General features: G+C 43.2%; 1 protein-coding gene across 2 annotated transcripts in view; it reads right to left on the reverse strand.

The window, feature by feature from the left end:
• Window positions 1–241: 241 nt before the first annotated feature.
• Window positions 242–26,820, reverse strand: part of cep192 (centrosomal protein 192) — a 71,772-nt gene continuing 45,193 nt past the window's right edge. For both annotated transcript variants that reach the window (XM_074682693.1, XM_074682691.1), the window contains exons 34-52: window positions 24,889–25,086; window positions 24,381–24,471; window positions 24,006–24,185; window positions 23,644–23,904; window positions 18,896–19,017; window positions 18,595–18,704; window positions 17,196–17,358; window positions 15,646–15,736; window positions 15,463–15,520; window positions 15,203–15,326; window positions 14,258–14,363; window positions 13,918–14,146; window positions 13,598–13,674; window positions 11,629–11,724; window positions 10,779–10,898; window positions 9,118–9,230; window positions 8,476–8,602; window positions 6,880–6,938; window positions 242–2,840 (exon numbers count right to left, since the gene is read on the reverse strand). In XM_074682693.1, the coding sequence (XP_074538794.1) occupies window positions 2,675–2,840; window positions 6,880–6,938; window positions 8,476–8,602; window positions 9,118–9,230; window positions 10,779–10,898; window positions 11,629–11,724; window positions 13,598–13,674; window positions 13,918–14,146; window positions 14,258–14,363; window positions 15,203–15,326; window positions 15,463–15,520; window positions 15,646–15,736; window positions 17,196–17,358; window positions 18,595–18,704; window positions 18,896–19,017; window positions 23,644–23,904; window positions 24,006–24,185; window positions 24,381–24,471; window positions 24,889–25,086 (2,491 nt within the window). In that variant the 3' untranslated portion in view covers window positions 242–2,674. The remainder of the gene's footprint in view (window positions 2,841–6,879; window positions 6,939–8,475; window positions 8,603–9,117; window positions 9,231–10,778; window positions 10,899–11,628; window positions 11,725–13,597; window positions 13,675–13,917; window positions 14,147–14,257; window positions 14,364–15,202; window positions 15,327–15,462; window positions 15,521–15,645; window positions 15,737–17,195; window positions 17,359–18,594; window positions 18,705–18,895; window positions 19,018–23,643; window positions 23,905–24,005; window positions 24,186–24,380; window positions 24,472–24,888; window positions 25,087–26,820) is intronic.

The following is a 26,820-nucleotide window of genomic DNA, read 5'->3' on the forward strand; positions in this document are numbered from 1 at the left end:
TAAAAAAAGTACATTGAAATGAATCTCACAATTTCGTGTTGGTGTGGTTTTGCAGGGATTAGGCCAAATAAGTTACAATAGTGTAATCAATTAACGTTAGTTCCAATCCAATCCAATCCAACTTTATTTGTTAAGCACCTTAAAAAACAACCATAGTTAAAACAAAGTGCTGTACAAGAGAGTGAATGAGATACAAGATAAAGGAATAGACATAAGCCATAAGTAAAATGAATTTGTCAAGGACAAGGAGCAATATAAAAGACATAAAACAAATTTAAAATGAATAAAAACACAGAAGAAGCAAAATAAAATAAATAAAATTGATAAAAATAAATAAAACAATCGCCAGCTACTGTGCTTCAAAGGCCAGGGAGAAAAAGTGGGTCTTGAGAAGGGATTTAAAAACAGGCAGAGACAGGGCCTGTTTAATGCTATGAGGCAGCCCATTCCAGAGTTTTGGGGCTGCGACAGCAAAGGCACGGTCCCCTCTGAGCTTCCGCTTGGTATTAGGGACCTTCAGGAGAAGCTGATCGGCTGACCTGAGACAACAGGAAGGTGAGTGAGGTTGCAGAAGCTCAGAGAGGTAGGGTGGAGCGAGACCATGGAGAGATTTAAAAACAAAAGAATTTTAAAAGTTAGTTGAACAGAAACGTCATTGCCAAACATTACACAATGCGCTACACTGTTCATTTTTTACATGTTAATGTAGGAAACAATATTGATGTTAACATAATTTTTAAACAAAAGTATACATGTGACTTTAGTTCGTATTTTCCAAGGCAAGCTATTCCGTATAACACTGTGTATGTGCGACTGAGCACCGTGAGACTGCGGCCGTGAGACTGCTGCCGTGAGACTGCGGCCGTGAGACTGCTGCCGTGAGACTGCGGCCGTGAGACTGCTGCCGTGAGACTGCTGCCGTGAGACTGCGGCCGTGAGACTGCTGCCTGCGAAGCAGCAGCTGGACCATTCTCAGCTGCAGGGGAGCAGCTCCCGCCTCTCTCTCCTGACTGGTTCAGTCGAAACGACATCGAGTGGAATCGTTGGTCAACGGAGGTTGGCCAGACTGATCTGCAGGATTTCACAATCAGGCAGGTTTGTCTGAACCGGATTTCCAGCACTATGCCGGAGGTCTTCAAGCCCTGCCTATTACTGAGCCACAAACAAGAAAAGTCATGAGGGGTGGGCTCAGTCTGCTTGCATCACGTCTGCTGCAGGTCAGAACAGCTCCAGGGTCTCCAAGTACTACAGGTGCTGGCCATGAAGGAGTTAAAGCAATTAAAGACAACAGCATTCATTAAAAAGGCTGAAACAGAGGTTGATGTGTGAGAAATCAGATATTTGCTGAGGAACTTTAAATTATACTTGTTTGATTTATTTCTTACAAACAGCTGAAAGTTTCCACATTTTGCAGATGAGAGCCAAGGACAGAAACAAATACATCATATTTGTTTGATTTTTGGGGTTATAAAGAAAAGCCAATGTATTTTTCACAAAACTTTATTACAGGTGAAAATAAAACAATGTATCACATTAAAAATTAATTAAAGAGTGTGCAAACTGTCAGTCAAAGCATTTTAGAATGGAGGAGGCAGCTGCCTTCATATTCAATCTTCATTTACAAACAGGGAAATAAAATGTGCCATAAGAGTGTTTTCCATTTCTGATGTGTTGTGAGAGGAATCTTACAGATTAACATCCTCCATCAGGTTTGCCTTCATCTTCTGACCCCAGCTCTGAACAGATTATGGCTCCAGCTCCAAAACCCTAAAGCAGTATTGGCATTTTGCCTGAGAGCCAAAGGAGGAAATGGGGAGCTAATTTTCTGTGACTGGAGCTGTGATTAACTCTGGTTTTCCATGGTAACCATGCTAAGCAGTGCTGGCAAGCTGCCCCGAAAATAAAACCACCCAAGGAAACTCTGTTGGCGAGTAATAACAATCATTAACCATCCTAATGTTGCTGCGAGCTGCCCTGCTCATGACTAAATGAAGTGCATCTGGACTGAACCGGGTCTTGGAGGTATCTGGGGCAGTCAACACATGGTTCTGTCAAAGGCCACTGTGCAGGTGGGCAGAGTCGGTTGAGGGGACGTTTCCATAACAAACACACACTCTGAAAGTGTGCTCCAATGTAGGCAAAATGTGAAAAAAACAAAACAAAACAAAACCTGAGTCTCTGTCCCGCTCCAATCACAGCTGATGACAAACGGCCACCAAGACACAGCTCAGCCAGTCCCAGAGGAACAGAAACAGTCAGGTCCCCAAACCAGTGACCAAGGCATTCCTGTGTTACCAACTCAACACAATCCCCAACACATCCCAGCCGCTGCTGTTGGCTAATGGCCATGGCAACAACACCAGTGATAAGGCAAACACCAGGTCTTGAATCAGTGAGAAAAAACTAAGTCTCTGAAAGTGATGGGTGAGTCAATCAGACCAAATCCTCCAGCTCAGGCACAAACAGGCAGGCAAACCGAGGACACCTGAGCCACATCCAGCGGCAGATGGGTCTGAGCTGCAGTTTCAGTCAGCTACAGTCTACATCCACACTCATGATGACACAGAGGGGATCAGTCCAAGTTGGCCTTTATTGGTCCCTCAGTTTGACCTCTCCTTTACCCTGGTCTGCTGCCAGATGAACACGTCAGAGGAGGTCCTCCTCCGTGCCGGCATCAGGAGGTGCTGGAGGACGGCAGGTGCTGAGTTGAAGGCACTGCCTCACCAGTCAGCTGGATTACCAGACTTCCACTTGTTGGAGACTGGATGAGCAGTAAGCCTGTGTGGTGGCCAGCAGCACTGGGCCTGAACTGGACGGGCAGCTTCAGATAGTGCTGTGATCTGATGGGGGAGAGGAGAACATCAGTTTAGACCCTGGATGGTACAGGATCATTACAGAGTCATGACCCTTCAGTAGTTTTTTATAATAATAATAATAATAATCATAATAATAATAATAATGCATTTTTTTAAAAGCTCCTTTCAGGACACTCAAGGACACTGAACAAGGTTAAAACAATAACCACAGTAAAATCAACAATAAAAATAAAATCAACAGTAGAAAAGCACAACACATAAGGAGAGGAGGTAAGTTATTATCAAGTGGGGCATGCAGTCCTGAACAGGTGGGTTTTGAGTCTGGACTTGAAAAGAGATGGGGAGGTCAGGTTAAGGAGGTCTGGAGGAAGGGAGTTCCAGAGCTGGGGAGCAGAGCGACTGAAGGCCCTGCTCCCCATGGTGCTGAGGTAGGCAGAGGGCACAGTGAGGTGGGTGGAGGAGGAGGATCTGAGGGAGCGGGCTGGAGTGGCAACGTTGAGGAGGTCAGACAGATATGGAGGGGCGAGGTTGTGGGTGGCTTTGAAAGTATACATAAGGATTTTGAACTCTATTCTATGCTTGACCGGTAGCCAGTGGAGCTGCTGCAGGATGGGGGTGATGTGATGGTGGGAGGGCGTTCTGGTGACGATGCGGGCAGCTGAGTTCTGGACCTGCTGGATTTTATGGAGTGACTTTTGGGGGGAGATCGAAGAGGAGGGAGTTACAGTAGTCTAAACTGGGGGTGACGAGGGTGTGAACAAGAATGGAGGTGCTGTGAGGAGTGAGGGAGGGGCACAGGCGGCTGATGTTACAGTGGTAAAAGTAAGCGCACTGGGTGATGTTGTTGATGTGAGCCTGAAAGGAGGGTGTGATGTCGAGGATGACACCCAGACTCTTAACCTGAGCAAAAGGGAAACCTGGGGAGTTGTCGATGGAGAGAGAAAAGCTGTCAACTTTGGGCGGGGAAGGGGGGTGGGGGGTAATCAGGTCAGTCTTGCTCCTAAAAAAACATAAAAGGGACTCGATGACGTCGGCAAATCCCGGAAATTCCAAACAGCTCGTTTTAGGTCAGGATTTTACATTCACAAGCTCTACTAAGTACAGGTTTGGTCATTAACTATAACATTTTGTGGGCTGGGAGGAAAGACAAAGACCCACAAATTTCAATAAAAGACTTAATAAAGTGATTTTTGCATAATATGGGACCTTTATGCTTTGTGCAAAAGTACAGAAGGAGTAACAGACATGGCTTAAGTTCCAGCGCTCCTGTGAACCGGCCGCAGCTTGTCAAAAAAGCTGGTGCAAGGAGCAAAATCTGGCATTACTCTGCTTGCGAAGCCGACCGTCAGGGCGGCTTCATAAGCTAATAGACGTTTCGAAGCTCGTCTGTAAAGCTTACTACTGACACACACACACAGAAAACACTACAAACATGATGAAGCACCTTGTCGTTCAGCATCCTCACCTCCTTAAAGAGCAAGAGTGTCAGATTCAAATGACGTGCCCTAACACAAAAGTCAAACGACTGTCAATTACTTTGTGACAGCAAACTAGTTCACCACGACTTGTAGTTAAGACAAATAATCAGCGTAATAAACACATGAGCTGCATGAAGCACACACAGCCCAGAGTCACAGAGCTGTGTGGGGTTGACACAGTTTAAATAAGTGACAAGTAGTTTTCTAACTGTAACGATGAGAGATACCTACAGGAGACACTAAAGTGTTGCATTAGTGTAAGCTCAAATAACACGGGTACATTTTTTTTTTAGAGTATTCATGTTAAAAGTGTGCTTTTCAGGGTCTCAGCACACACAGTGCAGGCTAAACCACAGTGTGCTGAGCATGAAAACATTAGATGGATGTTTAAGTCTGGCAGGGTTATTTAACCTGCTCATTACAACAATTACAATTACAACAATTCATATTTTCTGGTTTTCTATTTAGTTGAATTATTCTTGAGAATAATAAATGAGTTCAGGTTCCCTCTAGGAATTGATTCTGCATGTAATCTATAAAACTGTGTGTGTGTGTGTGTGTGTTTGAGGCAGCCTTCCCTTCAAGCTGCTTATTCTATTCATTTTCTGATGTTTTAGGTTTTGCCATGGTATCGATTAAGTTTTGAAGTTTTTTTATGCAGGTATCGTATCGAATCATAATTTTGGTATCGTGACAACACTGGTCCAGTCAGAAGTTTTGGGACAGCGGTGAAAGGTGGACCAAAAGGATTTTGTTGCTGTTCTGTTTGAAGTTCCTGCGGGACCCACAGTGGATGTATTTTTGCCAGGGAGGGAGAGCGATGTCCAGGTGTCGGAGAAGCATAGGTGGTGAGGGCTGGGGCAGGCGCCAGCCAAGGTTATAATAGTTAACTAAAACGAAACTAAAAACTAGAAAAGAAAACAAAAACGATAAGTAAACTAAAACTGTATCTTGTGTTCACAAAACTAACTGAAACTAACTAAAATAATAGACAAAATTCCCTTAGTTATAGTTTTTGACAATAGTAATAGCCTTTAGGATTTAAATTCATCCGACACATTTTCCCAACCAATTATACAACAGTTTTCAGCAGTTGTCAGCGCCGCACAGCACCATCATAGGGACGTACTGGGATGTGCTTGTTTACTGCACTGACTGGCTGTGCTCTGTGCTGCAACAAACGTGGTGGAGCAATGAATCAGAGCATCTGTAATAGTTTCATTTCATGCGAGTCTGACTTTATTGTTACAGAGTCCAAGTTTTTTTATTATTTAAGCTCATATTACATTGTTTTATATCATTTATGTTCATATTATTTTTAGCAAGTTTATATTATTTTCATGTGTTGAAGGCAGCAGCCAACAGTTCAGTATCAGCATTGACTGAGCAGTGTTGGACTGGAAAATAAACAGTATGACAAAATATTTACTCTGACCTTTTTGAATCCTGCACCTGGCAAATAAGGTATGAAAAAAACTAAAACTAAACTAAAACTAAGCCTTGTTGCAAAAATCAAAACTAAATAAAAACTAGAATGCCTGCTTTAAAACTAATTAAAACTAAACTGTAATGGAAAAAATTGTCAAAACTAACTAAAACTAAACTATAATGACAAATCAAAAACTATTATGACCTTGGCGCCTGCAGATCCAGAGGAGCTCGGCAGCCGTGATAAAGTCCTGCTACAGGATTATGGCAGGACAATAGTAATGTCCAGAGGAGAGCAGACCCAAAGCACAGCAAGCTGATCCACATAATGACAGCAGCAGGGACGTTGTAGAGAGTGCAGGGAGCAGTGATCCGACCTTGGGGGCAAATGTTTGCCGATGCAAAAAAACCCAGAAAATGCATGAGCAACAGTGGGTGCTTGAGACTAAGAGGTAAGTAAAAAAACTCTCATAAAAGTCCACTTATTGTCCAATCAGGCCTAAAAAACACTCAAAAACAATCAAGAACGTGTGAGGGGAGCAGAGGCAGCGAGACGCGCCAGCATCCACTCACCCCAGAAGTTTTTCAGCTCAGCAGCAGCTCACACTCACCTCATAGCAGGAATGCTCTACCAGCTTTCAACAACACCACACGGCTGTTGTGAACAACACCACACGGCTGTTGTGAACAATGCAGTGTGTGGAAGTTTAACACACTGCAATGGACTCAGAGCCAATCAAAACGATGACTCGTGAGAGTCCAGCTAGTTCGATCCTTATCCCTCAACATCACTCTTTCCCATTCCCAGCAGCACAAACCACTCCTGCTCTGACAGGTAACCATCCTCACAAGCCTTCAGACAAATCAGCAGAGCTCCTCAATGACTGATGTTTGCACCCAGTGAGTTGGCATCACCACCCTGGGCCCAGCATCTCAGAGCAGTTTCCACCGTGAGCATTGACCACAAACATACAGCATCACACAGGTTCAGGGTTACATCAATGAGCACCTTGATATTTCAACCATTCCTGGCTGAAATACAACACAGAGGAAGGACTGATGGAAATACAGGAAGAAGGAAACAGAGCAGAAACCACCTGTCTGACCGAATGTGCCTCTTTAAGAGTGTGTGTCAGGGTGAAGACAAGTGGACTCACCTCAGGGAGTATTTGGAATGCTTGATGTGGAAGGGCTCTCTAGGCTTTACAAACCTCAGCTGCAAGTCAATTTGAGAAGCAACACGTCAATATATTCAACCCATGCAGAGCACAGTGACATTTGTTAGAGGTTAAAACATTCATCACTCAGTCCAAAGAGAGCCGGCCAGGCATGCAGCAACTACCAGGGGCTCCAACAGTACAGGGCTACATGTTGTGTTTCTGAATCATGAGCCCTTTCAGATTACATCAGCCCTCACACAAAGTGATAGGCCTACATATGTGACTGTACATTAGGTATGAATGAAATGTATGTTTGTGTCTGATAAAAAAAATCTATGATTGTCAAACATTTCCAGAGATGTCATCTAAGGGGTTTTTCCTTCAGATATTCAAATCTTCTCCTGTTTTTCTTTACAACACGAAGCTTTGTGTGTCGGAGCCCAGAGCCTGATGTAGCTGTGAGCTAGCTGGTAGCAGCATGATAATCCTGGTAGTAAACATGCTGGAACTAGGAACACATTTTTAAGGCTACAGGAACTGGGAGGAATCTTCTTTAGAAATGTAAGGTACTCAGGCTGTGTCCGAAATCACTCCCTATTCCCTATATAGTGCACTATACAGTGAATAGGTCATTTTGTAGTGCTGTCTGAAATCTGAGTGAGCATGGTCATTCACTATATAGTCCATTTAATGTATCCCACAAAGCATTTTGAAAAGTAGTGTATTAGCAATGCTCACTATATGAGCAATATATACCATCATGCATTGCGGTTCAAACAGAAGAAACGGCTGATTACATGTTTAATGCTTACTAATAGCATGGAACAACATTAAAAACTGTCAGAGAATAACACTGAGCTCTCTGTTTAACTTTCAGACAAGCCCGTCTCACAACTTTGAGCTGAGAAACAAACAACACGGATGTTAGCCGTTAAACCGTTCCACGCGGATGATGCATTCACTGGACCTTGTAATTCTTAAACACAGCATAAGTTCCGTGCAAATATATGGTTTTTTTTTTTTTTAAATAACGTGTAATAAACGTTTCTATTATATTTGGCTGTTGCAGAAAATAAGCTAAACATAATATTAGGTATCACTAAAATAAATACTGTTTTGCAGTTTTTAAGAAAAGACATAACTGTAAATCCCCAGCCGTCCATGAGCGACGTGAGTGTAATTACGTCACTGTCAGCAGCTTGTGAATGAGTGAGTAGTGTCGGAAATGTTGTTTTAATTTCGCTGGTGTAGTGAACTATATAGTCCACTACATCTAATTCACTATACAGTGAGTAGTGAGGAGGGAATGAGTGAATGATTTCGGACACAACCTCAGAGAAAATTAAACCACTAAAACCATGTACTCTGGTGGCCCTCATCTCTTGGTGGATTTTGGACATCTCTAAAAAATCAGAGTCTCAGGGTTCAGGATGAGTGGTCTAACTTTCAGAGGCAGCTCCCAAAAACTAGACGTGTTTGGAAACTGGACTTTAACTTTGAGCCCCATCTGCAGCATACGTGCTGGGGTTGAATTTGTGCTGCAGCAGGAGAGGAAACTTGTCTTTGTCTTCATCAGTCTAAGGCCTGTCTCACCTCATGCACGTCAGAGGAGTTGTTTCGGATGTTGACCTTCACAGTGCTGGATTCACCGACCCCTGTGGCTGGGAACGTGTACAGATCCTGTGGAGAATACACTCCTCTCCGCACAGCCTCCTCCTGGCTGTAAATCACAAATATTAAAAGTTCAAACATGGCAAGAAGCACCAACATGTTCTTCCTCTGAGGGTGAGAGGACCATACACAATCTGGACCTGACTGTTCAGGTTTCTGTTCCCAAAGGCTATAAACCAGAAGAAAAGCAACCTTGGGTTCCTTGAAAGGCGCTTTATAAACTGAAGTTATTATTACCAATGCTTATTACCAGTGCTTATTACTGCTATAATCATTCCCGTGTTGCATTCTGTTTTTTCTTCATATGATGGATATGAAGGACATTCATGGTTCTTTTTATGCTACATGGAAAAAGGAGGCGGCACAGGAACTGGGACTGACGTGAAATCAAATCCACCACAGCCCCAAGAGCTGGCATTGATGCTTGGAGCCTTGAGCTGCTAAGCCCACAGAGGCACTACAGTAAACAGATTTTACCCAGCAGCTCACCAAGTGATCCACCACCACACTCTGGTTCTGGTCTCTGGTTTCAGCTTATGAGCATGTCTGTTCTACAGGTCTCACCTGGTTTTTCCTGATACAGTATCTGCTCTCTTCCTGGTCTGGGCTGTGGCCTCAGTCTTCACTAGAGAGCAATCTCCTTCCTGTGGTCTTTCCACTGGTCCACATTTCATCCCCTTAAGGTACACAAGCAGAACTTGGTTCAGAGGAAATCTTTCAAAAAAAATTACAATCTGTCTGAGCACTGAAGAGACATCGTCACTAAACCCAAACCGCAGGAAGTTAACGCACAATTCTCTGATCAGACAAATCCATACCAGTTTGAAGTTATGAAGCTGAGCGCTAACTGTTCCTAAAGTTGAAGCTAATCCTATTAACTGACCTGTAGTTTGATACCTTGTGAACTTCAGGGCAGATATTAAAGATATTTAGAGAAACAGAGTTTTCATCCTACTTTACATTATCAATCTGAATCTGAGAAATGACTCAGGAACAAATTGAAGCTTTGTTATCAATTCAAGACGTATATTTTTATAAAATCTGAAGGCCACTCAGTCGTTAAAGGTAATTAAGTAAACTGGTGCTAGCTTGTTCAGCTAACATGCCGTGTAAGAATTACTTTGTGAAATGGTCCTGTTTAGAACTGTTTCATGTGGCGTGGTGCTATGTGGGTTATATGTTGTATCACCTGTTGTGTTTCTAACAGAGTGTGCCAGGTGCCTTTCATGACACCCAAGGTCACCTTGCAACAAAAGATTAAAGCATTGTAAAACAGTATTACCATGAGCCGTGTTACAGGTTGTTATTTCCCTGGTACTTTTTCTCTTTGGCTGGGTAAATAAATTACACACCTGAGCCCCCCCCCCCACCCCCACCCCAAAAAAATAGTCCAGACATGGCAGGAAGTGCACACTGATGCTCACTACCACAATAAAATACTCCTACACAGAGCAGACTTTGCTAAGCAGATCAAGTTCTGATTGCAGCCTACACACAAAAAATATGAACTTGTCCTGCCATGAAAAGTTCAAGACCCCTGAGTAATGTATTTAAAAGCAGCATGTAATATTCTTAATGAATTTGAGACATTTCAAGGCCTCAATTTTAGATCCATGAATTTAAGACTTTTCCAGGATGCTCAGGCACCCTGTCCAAACTGAAGCCAGTCAGTCAAAATACTTCCCATTAAACTGTCTTAGACCAGGCCTGCAGGCCCGTCTCTGACGGTGGCTCACCCATGTCATGTCTCCATGCTGTCACTGACTCTCCACAGTTATACCCTGCTCTACATGCTGCTGAAAGTAAAGTGGTGCATGGTGTTAGAATAAGGGATAGCAGATGAACAGCATGTCATATTTTGACCCCTCAAAGTGCTCCACACAGTGTGCCATTCAGCCCACTCATGAACATTTTCACTGTCAAAGCTTGGCCTCCAGGTCCAGAAGTGACTTCTGCAGCCTAAAGCAGATGTGATTGGCGGGCTGATCTTCAGATTAACAGATGATACCTTTGAGCCACAGCAGCTCTTACGCTACAAACAAAGGTTATCTGTAAGACAGAGAGCCAACACATAAACCAGGTAAAAACCAAGATAAGGCCTCTAGTGGGGAGAAGGTTTCACTGATGTGGATCCAACAGGAGCTGAGCTGGAACAGAACTAAGCCTTTCTAAACAGGGATCCTTTGTTTAGCTAAATCCTCCAAAAACAGTGAAATGGTTCTCACAGTGCCGCAAAGCTGGAAGCGAATTCTGGCTTTCTGCTGTGGCTCGGACACAGGGTGGCACTCCAAGTCCCAGAACTGGGCATAGTCCCCTCTGTCTCTGGGCAGAAACGTGACAGGCACCTGGAGGGACAAGAGAAGGATTACTGTAAACAATGGGTCTTTAAAGGTACTGTGGGGACTTTCTCAGGCGTCTTTAAAACAGTCTCCCTCCTAGATATACGCCTGATTGTAATCCTCATCTTTAACTGAGATTATCAGCATGACGTGGGTTATTTCTAAATAATCTTTCTCAGCTCCCTGGGTTGGGCAGGATTGTTTGACGACACTGGCCCTGCACCACACCAGCTGACGATGATTATCAGAGAGAAGAGAGATCTGAGTGTCTCTCTGCTCAAAAAGGTTCCTCTGATTCATTTTGACAGTGGACACTGGAGCTAAACTGTCAGAAGGAAAACATGGTGTCAAAACAAAGATCTGCTTTCCATTTACTTTAAAACACACTTTCGCCTTCACAAGAGTCACAAATGCTCATGGGAAACAGAGTCTTTATGATGGAGAAGCGCTTACAGACAGTCCTCAGCTCCTTGGAGCACACAGATGCTTATTGTGCCACCTTGTGGCTTCAGGCCTTCTTCTGGGAGGACAGTCTTCAAACCAAACTTTCTACATGGCCTTGTGGCTTCATGCAGTGTTCTTTGTTTGCATACAACTCTGAAGGCAGAAAAGTGTGTCTCTAAATGCATGGGGTGCTCACAGTAATCAGATGAACACCTCTTTACAGATTAAGATTTTTTATGCCCTTTATAACATCCTCCTCTAAATATGATCCATGTCACATCTGCGTGCCAACCTGCATCTTCTCATGCGCTCCCAGAGAGCCAGAGACCCTGGAGCATCTGAAAGCAGTGTAAGTGGCCCGGTACACATCTCCTGAGTTGTCCACTCCCTGATGAGAAGAAAGCAGGCACAGTTTGACCTGAATGACTACACAGCAGGAGTTCAAAAGTCACATTTCAAGAGTCAGTGATGATGTCAAGAGTGTACACCTAAGTGGAGGTCACCACACTCTCACAGCATCACAAAGTCAATGAAATAAACTCAGAAACAAATACAGATATACACTATCTCACAAAAGTGAGTACACCCCTCACATTTCTGCAGATATTCAATTATATCTTTGCATGAGTCAACACTGGGGAAATGACACTTTGACACAACGAAAAGTAGTCAATGTACAGCTTATATAACAGTGTAAATTTATTAATCCCTGAAAAAAACTAAAGAGACAGCCATTAATGTCTAAATCACTGGCAACAAAAAAAGAGTACAACCCTAAGTGAAAATGCCCAGTGTCAATATTTTGTGTGGCCACCATTATTTTCCAGCACTGCCTGAACTCTCTTGAGCATGGAGTTCACCAGAGCTTCACAGGTTGCCTCTGGAATCCTCTCCCACTCCTCCATGACGACATCCCGGAGCTGGCACATATTCAGACCTCCACCTTCTGTTTGAGGATGCCCCAGAGATGTTCAATAGGGTCTAGGTCTGGAGACATGCTTGGCCACTTCATCACCTTTACCTTCAGCCCCTTTAGCAAGGCAGTGGTCATCTTGGAGGTGTGTTTGGGGTCATTATCATGTTGGAATACTGCCCTGCAGCCCTGTTTCCGGAGGGAGGGGATCATGCTCTGCTTTGTCACAGTACATGTTGGCATTTATGGTTCCCTCAATGAACTGTAGCTCCCCAATGCCAGCAGCACTCATGCAGCCCCAGACCATGGCACTCCCACCACCATGCTTGACTGTAGGAAAGAGACACTTGTCTTTGTAGTCCTCACCTGGTTGCCGCCACACACTCCTGACGCCATCTGAACCAAATAAGTTTATCTTGGTCTCATCAGACCACAGGACATGGTTCCAGTAATTCATGTCCTTTCTCTGCTTGTCTTCAGCAAACTGTTTGCGGGCTTTCTTGTGCATTGTCTTCAGAAGAGGCTTCCTTCTGGGACGACAGCCATGCAGACCAATTTGATGCAGTGTGCGGCGTATGGTCTGAGCACTGACAGGCTGACCCCCCACCCCTTCAACCTCTGCAGCCATGCTGGCAGCACTCCTACGTCTATTTTCCAAACACAACCTCTGAATGTGACGGCGAGCACGTGCACTCAGTTTCTTTGGTTGACCATGGCGAGGTCTGTGCTGAATGGATCCTGTCCTGTTAAACCATTGGATGGTCTTGGCCACTATGCTGCAGCTCAGTTTCAGGGTGTTGGCAGTCTTTTTATAGTCTAGGCCATCTTTATGTAGGGCAACATGTTTTTTTTCAGATCTTCAGAGAGTTCTCCACCATGAGGTGCCATGTTGAACTTACAGCGACCAGTATGAGAGGGTGTGAGAGCTGAAATACCAAATTTAACACACCTGCTCCCAGTTCACACCTGAGACCTTGTAACACTAATGAATCACATGACACTGGGAAGGGAAAATGACTAACTGTGCTCAGTTTGGGCATTTTCACTTAGGGGTGTACTCACTTTTGTTGCCAGTGATTTAGACATTAATGGCTGTATTTTGAGGTTTTTTGAAGGAACATTAAATTTCCACTGTTATATATGCTGTACATTGACTACTTTTCGTTGTATCAAAGTGTCATTTCCCAAGTGTTGACTCATGCAAAAATATAATTAAATATCTGCAGAAATGTGAGGGGTGTACTCACTTTTGTGAGATACTGTACTTTCCCTCAGGACGTAGAGCACAGAGGAGAGACAGAGAGAGGAATAAAAGAGCTGACAGAATGAAGGAGAAAATGAAGAGCACCTTGACATATGGAGGAGCAAATGACGACAAGTACCACCGCACTTCCACCCCTCCATTCTGCACCTCCAGCTGGGCGCCTGAAAGAGAGGAAGGACAGAGTTTGATCTCTCAGAAAGACACGACTGAAGACATGATAACTCATAACCCAGCAGTCTGGTGATGTTTAGGCTCTGCCCTATTCTAACATTCAGATCAGTGACAGTCAATGCCGATTTGTGCGTGGACATGAGCCTACACCCATTTTTCAGCTGTACGCATGTCTGACAAATGGGTTTGCTTAAGAGGAGGGACTGTTTTTCTCTGGCCTGCCCCCTCCTTACCAGATGTTTCCCCTGAAGCAGTGGTAGGGAAGACGATGGTCTTGTTGCTGATCTCCACCAGGGCCTCTGGTGTCTGTTGGCTCTGTGGGTGCAGCAGTGGACTGTTGGGGAGCCTACTTAAAGGCAGGGCTGGGGTGGCTGCCTGAGGGGGCAGAGCTGTTAGGGTTGTTTCTGCCAGTGCTGCAGACACATCCAGAGCCAGGTCACTACGAATCTGGACCTTGATTAACTGAACACAGGACACATCACACACTCTGTCAAGTTCTGATAACACCAGACCACTTAAAGACAGACTCAGCCTCCATGACCTGAGGGCTGTATCGCAACATTTGTAACACACCTTTTGTTGAGCGTCACACTGAACATAAACCTGTCCGCTCCATGGCAGCAGAGCAGATTTTGTTCCTAGTGAAGGGTTGGGACTGATCAAAATTTGGAGCTGGGACCTACAAACAGAAAAACAGAAGCATTAAAATGATTTGATCAAATAGTGACTTCTCCATCCTCTCTATCATCAGGGAAGCCTGAGCTGGAGGAAAATTCCTCTTAAGGTTTTTAAAGAAGTACAGCAAAGACAGCTATACTGCAACTCCTGTCTTAAAGAGACAACAGAAAGTTGACAAGATGCATAACACACATGAATGATTTAATAGCTCGAGCACAGCAACAATCGTCATTCCAGTCTCCACAAACTGATCAGGATGAAGTTAAAGTAAATATAAACCACACAGAGTGAAAGAGGGACTTCTGCTTGTGCCAACTTAATGGATTTTCTCCAGTAACCGTGTCTTATGTGTGTGCATTTTATCCCAGGTGATTTGAATCTTCACACATTTGTATCGTTTTAACTGTCTTGCTATGCATCGTTATACCCCTGATAATGGATGAAATGTGCTGTAAGTTTAATTACTGATGATTCATGGGACAAATCAGCCACAGCTTCTTTTCAAAGTGAAGTAAGGTTTTCTTTGTCTCAGACACAGGTTACATGTTTTTTGTGTTTTTCTCAGGAGTACTCTAAAGTTTAGATCAGGGCTCTGTGACTAAAAGCAGCAGAAGGTCTTGTTTAGAGCAGCCTCTGACACACAGCTATGTGACAAGTCAAAGAGAAGGTGTTAGCCACGCAAGCTGAACAAGGCATGAGAACTCCTGCAGAAAACTACTCAGAACAGTCAGCATGGAAATGTCATCAGAGAGCAACCAGCACGCACCCCAGCATCTTTCTCTAACCCAGAAACCTTACATGGAGAACTAGCCAAAACCCGATGACGCAGAGAGGTCTTACTTAGGCTCGATGGTTCCATGCTGAGGGGTGATGGTGAGGCAGTGAGCAGGCCAGGACAAATCAAAGCTCAGCTCTCTGGATGTTTTGTTCCTGATCAGAACCTGACTGGTTGGGGCCGCACCACCTGAAAAGAGCCGTCACCAACAGGTGCACATGTTGTCACATGTCATGATGGAGTCAGTAACCTCAGCTTCAGAGGAGGTTGAAGCTTTTAGATAAACTCTGTATAATGTTCTGTTTTAAGTCCTGGCTGTACTCACTGATGGTAGGAGCAGCCAGGACCAGTTGTTCTGGATGTATGGTCCATGACTCTGAGGCCTGGGGTGAAGTATCATGACAACACATTAGTCTTCAAAGTCACTTCAACATTTTTCGCATCCAGTCCACTTCAAAAGAAACCAACACACACAGAAAAGTTTTTCACTGCAGAGAGATTATCGGACCTGTAAAGCCGACTCTGTCACTCTCAGTGCTGGACCCTGGGGGCCTTTCACTGGAAGCACATCCAGGGACACGTTACCATTTGGCAGAACTCTGAAAATCATAACACACAAAACTTTAGCTTGATGCTGAAGCACATCACGTTATGAAGTTATTATAGAGCTGCACAATGCAAACAGTCATTCAAACATGGACGATAAAGACTTTCTCATCTAATCTAATCTAATCTAATCTAATCTAATCTAATCTAATCTAATCTAATCTAATCTGAACAGGGAGGGGATCACACATGATGTGTTTCAATTAAACCTTGGAAGGATTTGTTGTAACTTGTTCAAACATTTCATTCAGCAGACACTTTTCTCCAAAGCCACAAAAAGTACAACACAAGCAAGAATTTAGACAGGAGGAAAAACTGAGTTAGTGCCACAAAAGTGCTACAAGTCATTTGGCTGCAGGTGCTGCCATTAAGTGCAGTATTGTTTTTTTTGTTTGTTTTTAAGAAGTGTACAATAATCTCCAGAAGCTGCGTGGCCTGTTGTGTCAGGTAAGGTCTGATCCTCCTGATGTTATAGAGGGCCTATCAGCAAGATTGAGCAATCGAGGCCACATGAACCTTAAACTTCAGCTGGTCTGGACATCCGGATTTCTGGCACAGTTTGTGGCACAAGTTTATCCGAATCAAACTTGTTACAGAAAAATAAACTGAAATGCTTCTTTGAGCATCGACAGCAGATAAGACCATCGACAACACCACCATTACTTTCCATATTTCATTATTCAATGCCTGCTGTAACCAAGGTGAAGGTGACGTGACCAACCAGACTCTCTACAGGCATGTTGGGAGAAACACTTTTCTACTAATGAGTGATCAGTTCACTGGTGTAAGACAGCACCAGGAGATTTTTGTCAGAAAATCCTTTGATTATCTAAATACCTGTGCAAATGAGTCAAAAAGGTCAATGGTCAATTAAAGGGTTAGAGTGAAATATTTACTGTCTGCTGAGTGCTGGTGCTAACTGCACCAAAGTGTTAATGGGAATTTGTTAAATTAAAACGTTTTACCCCAATAACAGTTGACTTGAACATAAAGTCTGTTTCTATCACTCTGAGATTACTCTTAAAGCTGTGAAGGGACTCCTGAATAAAAGAATAAGGACTCCCTCTCTCCATCCTGCTCATCATACACACAGGTAGAACTTGGCTCAGTCAGGATGACAGCTCACAGCTCAGCTCTGTGCAGCACAGAGTCACAGTCAGGGGCAAACTGGAGCTGATTGCACAGAGCTGCCGGACAACGTGTTTTTGCTCTAAATATCAGCAGAGCAGTTTGTTTTGTGAATCTGACCGTGAGGCGGAGCAGAGGAATAAACAGCTCCAGGAGCTAATTATGATCACAACTCATTCTTCCTCCTCAGGGTGGATTCTTTAGCACAATGTAAACCTGCACTGTTTCCTCATTATTTTCAAAGATGATATTTCTGCATCTCAACATCAACAGACACAAAACTCAAACATTCATTTGGGTATCTAATGCCAGTGAGGATCATACCCATTTGTCTCTGAACCCGATCCAGAAGGGGGAAGCACTTCCTCCGTCCGACTGCTCTGCTCCCAGTCTCTGCTCCCAGCACTTCCCAGCACTGACACCATGATCTTGCTCATGTTTCTGTAAAAGATCTGCGCTTCGTTGGGTCTCTGGGGTAGGTCATAGGCTACAGCACAAATAAAAAAGCACTTAGTCAGAGTCAACCAAATACCGTAAATCCTCTAATAATGACCTGTATTCCATTAGAAACCTGTCTCCTTTAATGACCGGGTGCATCTTTGAAGAAAGCACATAAAAGTCGCCTCCCAATATAAGCCTTTTTTTGTTTTTTGTCTTTTCTTTTTTTTTTTAGTGAATCGCTACGGTGCTGTACTGACAGCGTGCGTGCTTGCCCCTCTGCGTTCTTTCGCGATGTATATGGAACGAGACAGACAAGACAACAGAAAAAGCATGGCTACCGGTGCACTAAAAAGATGAAAGTTTGACGTAAAGTTTAAAGAGGAAGCTTTGGGTTATGCAGTCCTTCAAAGTTTGGGACAGACTGAACCCTGAGGGGAGTGAGGACCACAGCATCCTCTGTTCAGAGAGGGTGAGCCGTGCACAGCGGGACGCCAGGCGCTGGCCCAACTCCGACAGCGCGAGGAAGAGAACAGGTGTGCAGCTGAGGAGGAGGAAGACAAGCTTGTTGTTGAGGAAGAGGATGATGCTGCTAGTGGGGAGGATGGCGAATTTGAGGAGGACAGTGAGTGATCTGTATCTGTAACTGTTTAACTTCAAGGTAACGTGATTTCACTTTACAACCTGTTGCAGTTTTAGCAAACTGCCTTGATGTACTGACATCGACAACACCTTTTTCCTTTTTCTTTGTGTGATTCACGGAGCATCTCTCTCTCTCTCTCTCCCTCCCCCTCCCTCTATATATATTTTTTTCTTTTGGTACAGTAGGCTACTGTAAAACCTGCTGGATGTGCAGTACTGGTAAATTCCATATAAAGTGTTATGGTCTTAATGAGAGCAAGCCTATCTCAGAACTGTCACCTTTATTGTAATTGCACTATTTCACTGCTACTTTAAGGTACTTGAAAGGTGTGAGCATATGTACTGTCACTGCACTACTGTTTATTACTGTTTTAGTACTGTTTGATACTTGTTTTTAATAAATGAACTCAGTACATTTTACTGGGTTCAAACTGACAAAAGATCTTTCTGCTCTTTTTGAAATCTTAAAATATAAGTCTCTTTCTTATACATGCCTCCTTTTATTAAAAGCCTGGTGCCAGCTACAGTTGAGACAAATAAAAGCCGCGGCTACTATAAGAGGATTTACGGTATTAGACCTGTATGCCTGTGAGCCTTCTAAACGAAAGCTGTTGTCTTCACAGCAAAAACAAATTCATCATACCCGCATCAGTATTTTCTTCTCCCAGGAACTTCTCATTAAAGTTGATGTTTCTCAGCAGACTGTTTTCAGAAACAGCCTTGTGCACGGCCTCCGGTTTACTCTGCAGCAGTCTGAAAGAACAACACACTTGTCGTAACGCAAAGGAAAACTAACCAGCTCTCAAGCAACAGCACGGCCATCCAGAACGAAACCTCAGACTCCCTCCACACTCATGATCAACATACTCACGATCCTCCTCTAAACATGCTGATGTCGTGACTCTAACAAGGATAATACAATAAACAGTTTATGGAAGTCCCACCTCCTGTACTGTTGCCTGGAGAGCTCATCTCCACAGAACAGACAGACAGAAGCCAGAGGAGCAGAGCCAGACTGGCTGAGGGCTCTTTCTCTTTGGGTGGACTTCATGAGCACAGTGATGACCTGAAAGCACAAACAGGTAGTGGTGTCAGAAGGGTCAGCTTTTAGCACACACACTGGTCAGGATGTAAAATTAGACATTTTGGAAGAAGGTAGTAACCAAAGTTGAATCCCGTTATCAACCACTCTGGACCAATCCCTTGTCTTTATGGGATGGGAATCAAAAACCGGTTCCTGTTGAGAATCGATAAGAAATGTTTCAATCCATCGATATCGTTGGCCTTTGTGCTTAACGATTCCCTTATCATTTCTTTACATGGTGCCGGAGCCACCGGGCCTTTCGTCGACTAGTCTGCTGCAGCTAGCTTAGCTTAGCAGTTAGATAACGTTTCCCCAGAAAACTCTGATTCAGGATTTTCAGCTTGAAGTTTTACTGAAGAACTGAGATTCAGGAGATTCATATTCAGTACATTCGAAAAGGTATAAATCACCATATTTACCAAAATAACAAAACAGCGCAAGCTTGATGCTAACATATATGGGAAACTGCATTGATATGCTAGCAGTTAGCATACACCAGTAAAACTTCAGCTGCAGAATTTCAACTGTCATCACAGAAACATATCACATCAACTCTTTGTAAAAAATTCAGATAATTTCAAACATCAAAAGCTAACAGGCTAATGAAAGGCTTATGGCTGACTTCAGAACTACGGAAAGGTTCCAAAGAACTTAAACCATTGCTATAACCACTCTGAGACACAGATGGCCTACTTGAATTATTAATATAATACAACACATTACATCAACGTCACATTGTGTGAAATTTTTACCTGTTTCTGTTTAATTATGCCCAGAAATATCCAGACTCAGGGACCAGTTACATTTAATTCACTTACAGTATAAACTCAATTAAATGTTGTTGACACAGAAAACCTGTAAAGATACTTTTTGTACCAAGAAAATTTACAACAGGAACTGATAAGGGAATCAATACAGAATCAGATCGATGAGCAGCATCAACAAGGGCATCGGTAATGACAAAATCTTATCAATTCCCATCCCTCATCTCTAAATCAATTAACTGTACACAATAAACACCAGTTTTTTCCACAGTGCTAAATAGCACTTCTTATCTCCTTATTTTAAATAAAAATATTACCATGTTGAAAGTTTAAGTAGTCAAACTTTGGAGTAAAAATGTCCTTTTTTCATTCACACAGTCTGAAGGCTGTGTCATTCCTTGCAGTCAAAACAAATGGAAACAGTAAAACCCTATCCAGGACTAATTACTTGTCACATTTTTAGTCAGAGGCTAAAACTAATGACTGTGTCCCAGAGAGGTTTATAGCAGGGCGACGAACCTTTGGTTGACTTGGTAAAAACATCTGTGGCTTTAATTTGTTTTCAGGATGTACTAAAATGTATCTGTGGCCACTCAGAACTTTGTAAATGGTGCTGCTGCTGCCTGTCTTTGAGGGGGTATTTTAATCAGAGTTATTTCCTGGTTGTAGAAAGGATTAAACATTAAATAATTTATGATAGCTTTTCTAATTCTCTAGCTTGCTCTGTGTAGCACACTAAGTCAGGGAACACTGGCAGAGTAGCAACATGCTATTCAGAGACATGGCTAATGGAGCTAACACAAGCTGGTGTCTCTGATGGGCAACACGTCGCACCTTTTTCAGGAGACTTTTAACTTGATCCTGCTTAAAGGTATAAATGGTTGTTTGATTTAGATACACTTTTTGTTATACTGGTTAAGGTGATCTATGTGTCCTGATGGAAAGCAATACATGATGTGTTCTTAAATAAGAGCAAATAATATCCGCTATCTACAGCAGGAGAAAACCCTGGAAAACATCAGCCAATCACATTAATTAGGATCCAATTTGTTAAACCAATCAAATCCTGTCCTGCCGTTTTGCCCTCCTTCTGCGCGTACATTTGACAATTACAATATTAATGAATTATGTTTCATTTCTTTGATGTAATTAAAAAAGTGCAATAAAGAAGTTCAATTTTTGATGTCATTTTTATTTTGAGGATTCGAAAAAAACTACAACAGTATGGAACGTGCATAACGTGCCCCTTATCTGGGCAACCAACAGAGTGCAATGAAACGCAGCCTGCATTTCTAAAAATAAAACAGCAGTCTTTTGAAAAGGTAAAGTATATAAAATCAAATTAATAATGTTTAAGTTTGATTTCTGTGCAAATGCCAAGAAAGTAAGTGCAAGGGTAAAACGCAGCAGCATCCTTTTCTCTTTTGACACGCAAACAACGCAGCTATCCTCAGACGAAGGCTTTTTTTTTCCTTTTTCTGTTCCCCTGCCTCTAACTACTGCCCCTCTCGCTCGACCTCGGGCCTGTCCCTCTGACCAGATGAGGTACTTGGCTCTGGGCTGTAGTCTGGATCAGCGTCTAATGAACTCTCACCACAGGGGCTCTGACAAGTAAAACAAAATTTGCGATATTTAGTAAGTCCTAGAGAAAATGTACATGTGGTATTTGTATTACAGCTTTACTCCTGATATGGTGTCACAATTTAAGTGGATAATGCTAGCATAAGGAGCTTCGAGGAGAGGGGGGGAGAGGCTAGGCGGAGTCCTGACAAGATGCTACATTAAATTCATGCTAGTTTTTCAGGACTGCCAACCCTGCTTTTAATGTATATGTGTGTGTGTGTGTATGTGTGTGCATGTATATATATGTATATATATATATATATACATATGTATTAATATATATTCTTCCGTTGCTAGGCGCTGCCCAAGTAGCTGCCTGTTGTAGCAGCTCTCTCTTCTTTGTCCGGTTCTTGTAATTATTTTTTTCTTATAATTTTTTTTTTCGTCTCTTTTTCGTCATCTTTGTATTTGGAGTGGATCATCACTTTGTATGGTTCATTGTTGGCCACGGACACCAAACTTTTTGTGTCTTCAGCGATATTTTTACTACTTTTCTCCTGTGTTTGTCTGGAGATCCTACAGGTTCCTTCCTACGAAAATGCTATCTTTCTTATGAGAGAAAATGCAAATCATATTCCTTAATAAAAAAATTGTTCTAAACAGCAGGGAACAGCACATTCACAAATGGGACAAACCAATGACAAGGCTTCTTTAAGGCTACTTGAAACATAAAAATAAGTAAGTGCACTGTCTGTTAGAAGCAAAACAAACTTGCAAACTTAGGAGAGTGACTATTGCATCTTTACTCGTCTGTCTGTGAATGCACAAGTGTTTGTGTGTCAGTGAACGCGATGGGGCGGATCTTTGCCTTGTGCTAACAGCGAACAATGTACAGCTTTGGGGAGGGGGGCTGACATTGTTGGCAGCAAGAACGAAACAGGGCGAGGAGAAATGTGAACGCGACGATGTACAAATGACATCACATTATGTAAATTAGATAGATATGGCTATTTGGTCTGTCAAATTAAAAAAAAAACAACAAAAAGCAATGTATACACCTGATTTATGAGAAAGGTAACTGAATCATTTGTGCTGTGATCTGGTGCTATATGGAAAATAAAATTAACTCGACTTCCAGGGGGGCGATTCCAGGAGTGAGATTGTGCGCAGCCTGTTCACAGTTAGGCCAGCTGCTGAAAACACTGGCTCAGCAGGGACAGACTTGCCAGGTATAGCCAGGTATTTCTGTGCAAGGTTTGCTAGTCTTGGAAACCTGCCTTCATTTACCTTCCACCATGCTGCAGGACTTGCTCCCACGTGTGCACCAAGGATTTGAATTGCAATTTATTTTAATTGAGTAATTTCTTTTCAACAGTTAATCGATAATCAATTAAAGCTATAGTCTACCATTTGGAAGCTTTGTACATCTTAATAATACCAGTTATAGTAACACCAGGGGCATGTTGTTAGGAGGCGAAGAAGGGCCATACAAGCTGGGGGCGGGATCTTGGAACACGGAGGGAAGGGGTGAGTGAGGCTGCGTTTTTCAAATGTGTCTCATCAGCCAAACTGGGTTTCAGATCGTAGACCATGGCTTAAGTGTTCGCATCCCTGGTTTAAAGTCCACAGCCTACCTGAGTATTGTTGCTGACCATGTCCATCCCTTTATGAGCACAGTGTACCCATCTTCTGATGGCTACTTCCAGCAGGAAAACGCTCCATGTCATAAAGCTGGAATCATCTCAGACTACTTTCTTCAACATGACAATGAGTTCCCTGTACTCAAATGGCCTCCACAGTCCCCAGATCTCAGTTCAATAGAGCACCTTTGGGATGTGGTGGAATAGGAGACTTGCATCACGGATGTGCGGCCGAAAAATCTGCAGCAACTGTGTGATGCTATCATGTCAGTATGGACCAAACTCTCTGAGGAATGTTTCCAGTACCTTGTTGAATCTAATCCACCAAGGATTAAGGCAGTTCTGAAGGCAAAAGGGGTCCAACCCAGTACTGGCAAGGTGAACCTAATAAAGTGAGAGTGAGTGAGTGAGTGAGTGAGTGAGTGAGTGTGTGTGTGTGTGTGTGTGTGTGTGTGTGTGTGTGTGTGTGTGTGTGTGTGTGTGTGTGTGTGTGTGTGTGTGTGTGTGTGTGTGTGTGTGTGTGTGTGTGTGTGTGTGTTTTGTGAGTTATACTATTCTTTCTGATAATGCTTTCTTGTAATGCTTTTCACTTTACAAATTTCCCCATTGTGGGAGGAATAAAGGAGTATCTGATCTCCTACCTCTTGTGTCCTTTCCTTCAACACAAACTGTGATGGTGCCAGGCTGATGACAGAAGGTTCCATGAAGGTTCGTGTCTGCATATCAGAGAAAGCCACAGCTTTGACGAACGCTGCTCTGGACCCAGTGTTCCTAACGCAGAGACACACTTTGCTAACGCGACCAACAACAATGTCAGCTAGTGTTGCTACGTAGCCGTCCGCCTGCTTCCTTTGGTCCTCCAGAATGATGTTACTGGTCCCACCATAGCCTGACAGTGGGATCTGAAGTAGAGGACACAACAAAACCAGTTTGGAAATAAAGCTGAGGAAATGAGACCTAAGATATGTAAAGTTACAGATGATATAAAGAAACAGTAGCTCACAGTAAATTTGACTCCTGGCTGTGAGGGCCTGACTCCGGACTGCTTGATTTCCAGCTTCGCCAACATACAAGCCACTCGGGTTGGAGCAAAAAGCAGGTGGACAGTCACGTCCTCTCTTGGACGAATGGACAGCTCGCCGTGGCGAGTCAGACGCTCTTCAGGACTGAACATACTCTGGAGCTACAGGGGGAACCAGTTTACATCAGAACCACGTGAATACTGTCAAAGCTGTCAAATGATTTCCTGCACCTCAGCTTCTTCAGACTGGACACAAAGAAGAATTGTTGGTTACAGATAAACAACATTGGTAAATTCTGCTGTTGGTTCCATTCAGGGTGTTGGGACTTCCAATACAGATATTTGATCCATTCATACCTGAAAACAGTCCTGGTCCTGACCACGTATTAGCAACCGTAGCTGCTGTGTGACGCTGCTTGAGTTGTTCCTCAGAACCAGCTTCTGTTGGCTGAAAACAAGAGTTTCAGGTTTATTTTGATGTAGCAAAGTTGTTAAAATGTTTGAGAATCACTGTTTCTAAGTGACCATGTAATTATTTTAATGAGTACTGAGAAGCTAAATCGAGTCCAGGCCCCGAAGAAAACATCCATCTCATGAAGATTTGGCTCTCACAGCTGTTTCTCTTCATCTCTTCTACAACAGTAAATGAACTGTCTTATTTTGAAATGAATTGTGAGGAATGACCCTCCTTGTAGACATCCTCTGTCCCTCTTTATCGATAACATTAGACAAGCCCTAACAGGAGGAGGAGGAGCACTGGGTCTGAAATATTTCATTGATCATGTTTCAGTGAGCAACTGATAGCCAATCTTTTTTTGTAGTTTGAAAGTAGAAGAGTGAAGTGAAGAACCCCAAAATTGCTTACACAGCTCGTCCCAGAGTGACCCCTCCCCAGGCTACGAACTGTTTGTTTGAAAGAATCGGGGGAACATCGGTGGTCGCATCAGGACCAAAGACAGCAGCAGAGGGAATGGCTGGTTTCCCAGAGTCCTCTGGTCCGACTGCCCCTTTCAAGGTCACTTCATACTGAGGACCTGACGGCAGCACCAAGATGGTAAGGAGGCTGCAAAACAACGAGAACCATCAAATGAAGGCTCCAGATCACAGTCAGGATCAATCCAAGGACTACAATGTAAACACCACTGTAAATGTGCTGAAAGCTGCAACATTAGGCCATGTGTTGTAGAAAAGACAGGAAAGACATGCATGAAAAACAAAGTCTGGTTGGATGTCTTAAATCAGTGACTTTTGTATCTGTCTTCTTTGAGAAGGGTCCAGCTGCAGACCTCCACTATCTGCCAACTCTTTAGGAGGCTCTGAGACCTCCACTGTCAGAGGGAAGTGATGTAAGAATGTGAAGTAACACACACACACACACACACACACACACACACACACACACACACACACACACACACACACACACACACACACACACACACACACACACACACACACACACACACACACACATATATATATATATATATATATATATATATATATATATATATATATATATATATATATATATATATATATATATTTTTTTTTTTTTTTAAAGGAAACTTAAGAAAGACAGCATTTTATTGAGCTAACAGACTTAACAATCGATTGAATGTAAAAATTGGTTATTGGATCTGGATATCTCTGTACATAATTGAATACAGACAGGTAAAAAAAAGTCACACGTGCCCTGATTTCAACTGTTTTGTCATACGCAATTGACTGAAGTAGGCCATCTAGTATCTTGAAGTCGTAATAGCAATAATCTGAGCCATAGCCTGCATGTAAGTTTAATTTTATTTTCCTGTTGGAAACATTTGTCAGTTAGTCTCTGTTACTTAAAACTCTATGGGCTCTAATTTTGTAGTCCAGGCGCAAGTGCAGGCACACCTGCCCTGCGCCTGCCTCTGCCGTGCGCACAGGGCATGACCAGCGCACTTTGCGAGTTTCCCGCAGTGCCAAGAGAGGCGCAGTCAAGGCGCAGAGGAGCGCAGAGCTGCGCGTCCACGCCTCACTCTGCGCAAATGGCAGAGAGGGAGGAGAAAAGCCTTGAGTGGGTTTAACACAGCCGAGCGCTGTTTTCACCGATCGAATGAGCGCCTCTCTTCGCCTTTAAATGCCCTGCAGCCGAGGCGCAGCGTCTGATTGGTCTGACTGATCCCTGCCACCGTGGAAAGTGTGTTGGAAAGACCCGGTAGCGGAGACAGTCAGAGCCACTATCCCTGCAGCAGGAGAATGGACAGCGGGGCGCATCGGAGGCATTGGAGGACACGAAGCGAACAGAGAAATAAGGGAAATCATGGGTAAATCCTGAGTGACAAACATTTATTTTGTCTCTTTTTTCTTCGTTTTTTCTCTCCGTCTTTTCTTTGAATTAAATGAAATGAGAGAAGCCAGATATATTCTCAGTATAAGATGTCAAGGCTGTTTTTGTTTAGTTGTAAGATGTGCATCAAACTTCCAGCTGCCGTCAGGTTAACTTTCCATTATGACAAACGGCTTTAATCTGACATCAGATATGACGGGACAGTTAATATAGATATAAATGTGTATGTTGGTTCAGACGGTTACATTAAATAGTGATTGCTGTGATTGTTTATTGCTTTAAAATGTTCCTGACACTCTGGAAACCTGCCTCTGAGGCTTTGTTGACGCGAATGCACATGTGCACCTGTCACCAAATTACAGCTGTGGAGGGTGCGCTCCGCTTTGCGCGGAGAATAGACCAGGTTGGAGCTGGAGAGCTTTCAGCGCACTTTCTGCACTGTTTTTGGCACGAAATTGTCACTGC

This window comes from Halichoeres trimaculatus, unplaced genomic scaffold (assembly GCF_033239565.1).
Source record: "Halichoeres trimaculatus isolate MK-OKI-2021-1 unplaced genomic scaffold, fHalTri1.1 fHalTri1_scaffold_12, whole genome shotgun sequence".
Classification (NCBI taxonomy): domain Eukaryota; kingdom Metazoa; phylum Chordata; class Actinopteri; order Labriformes; family Labridae; genus Halichoeres; species Halichoeres trimaculatus.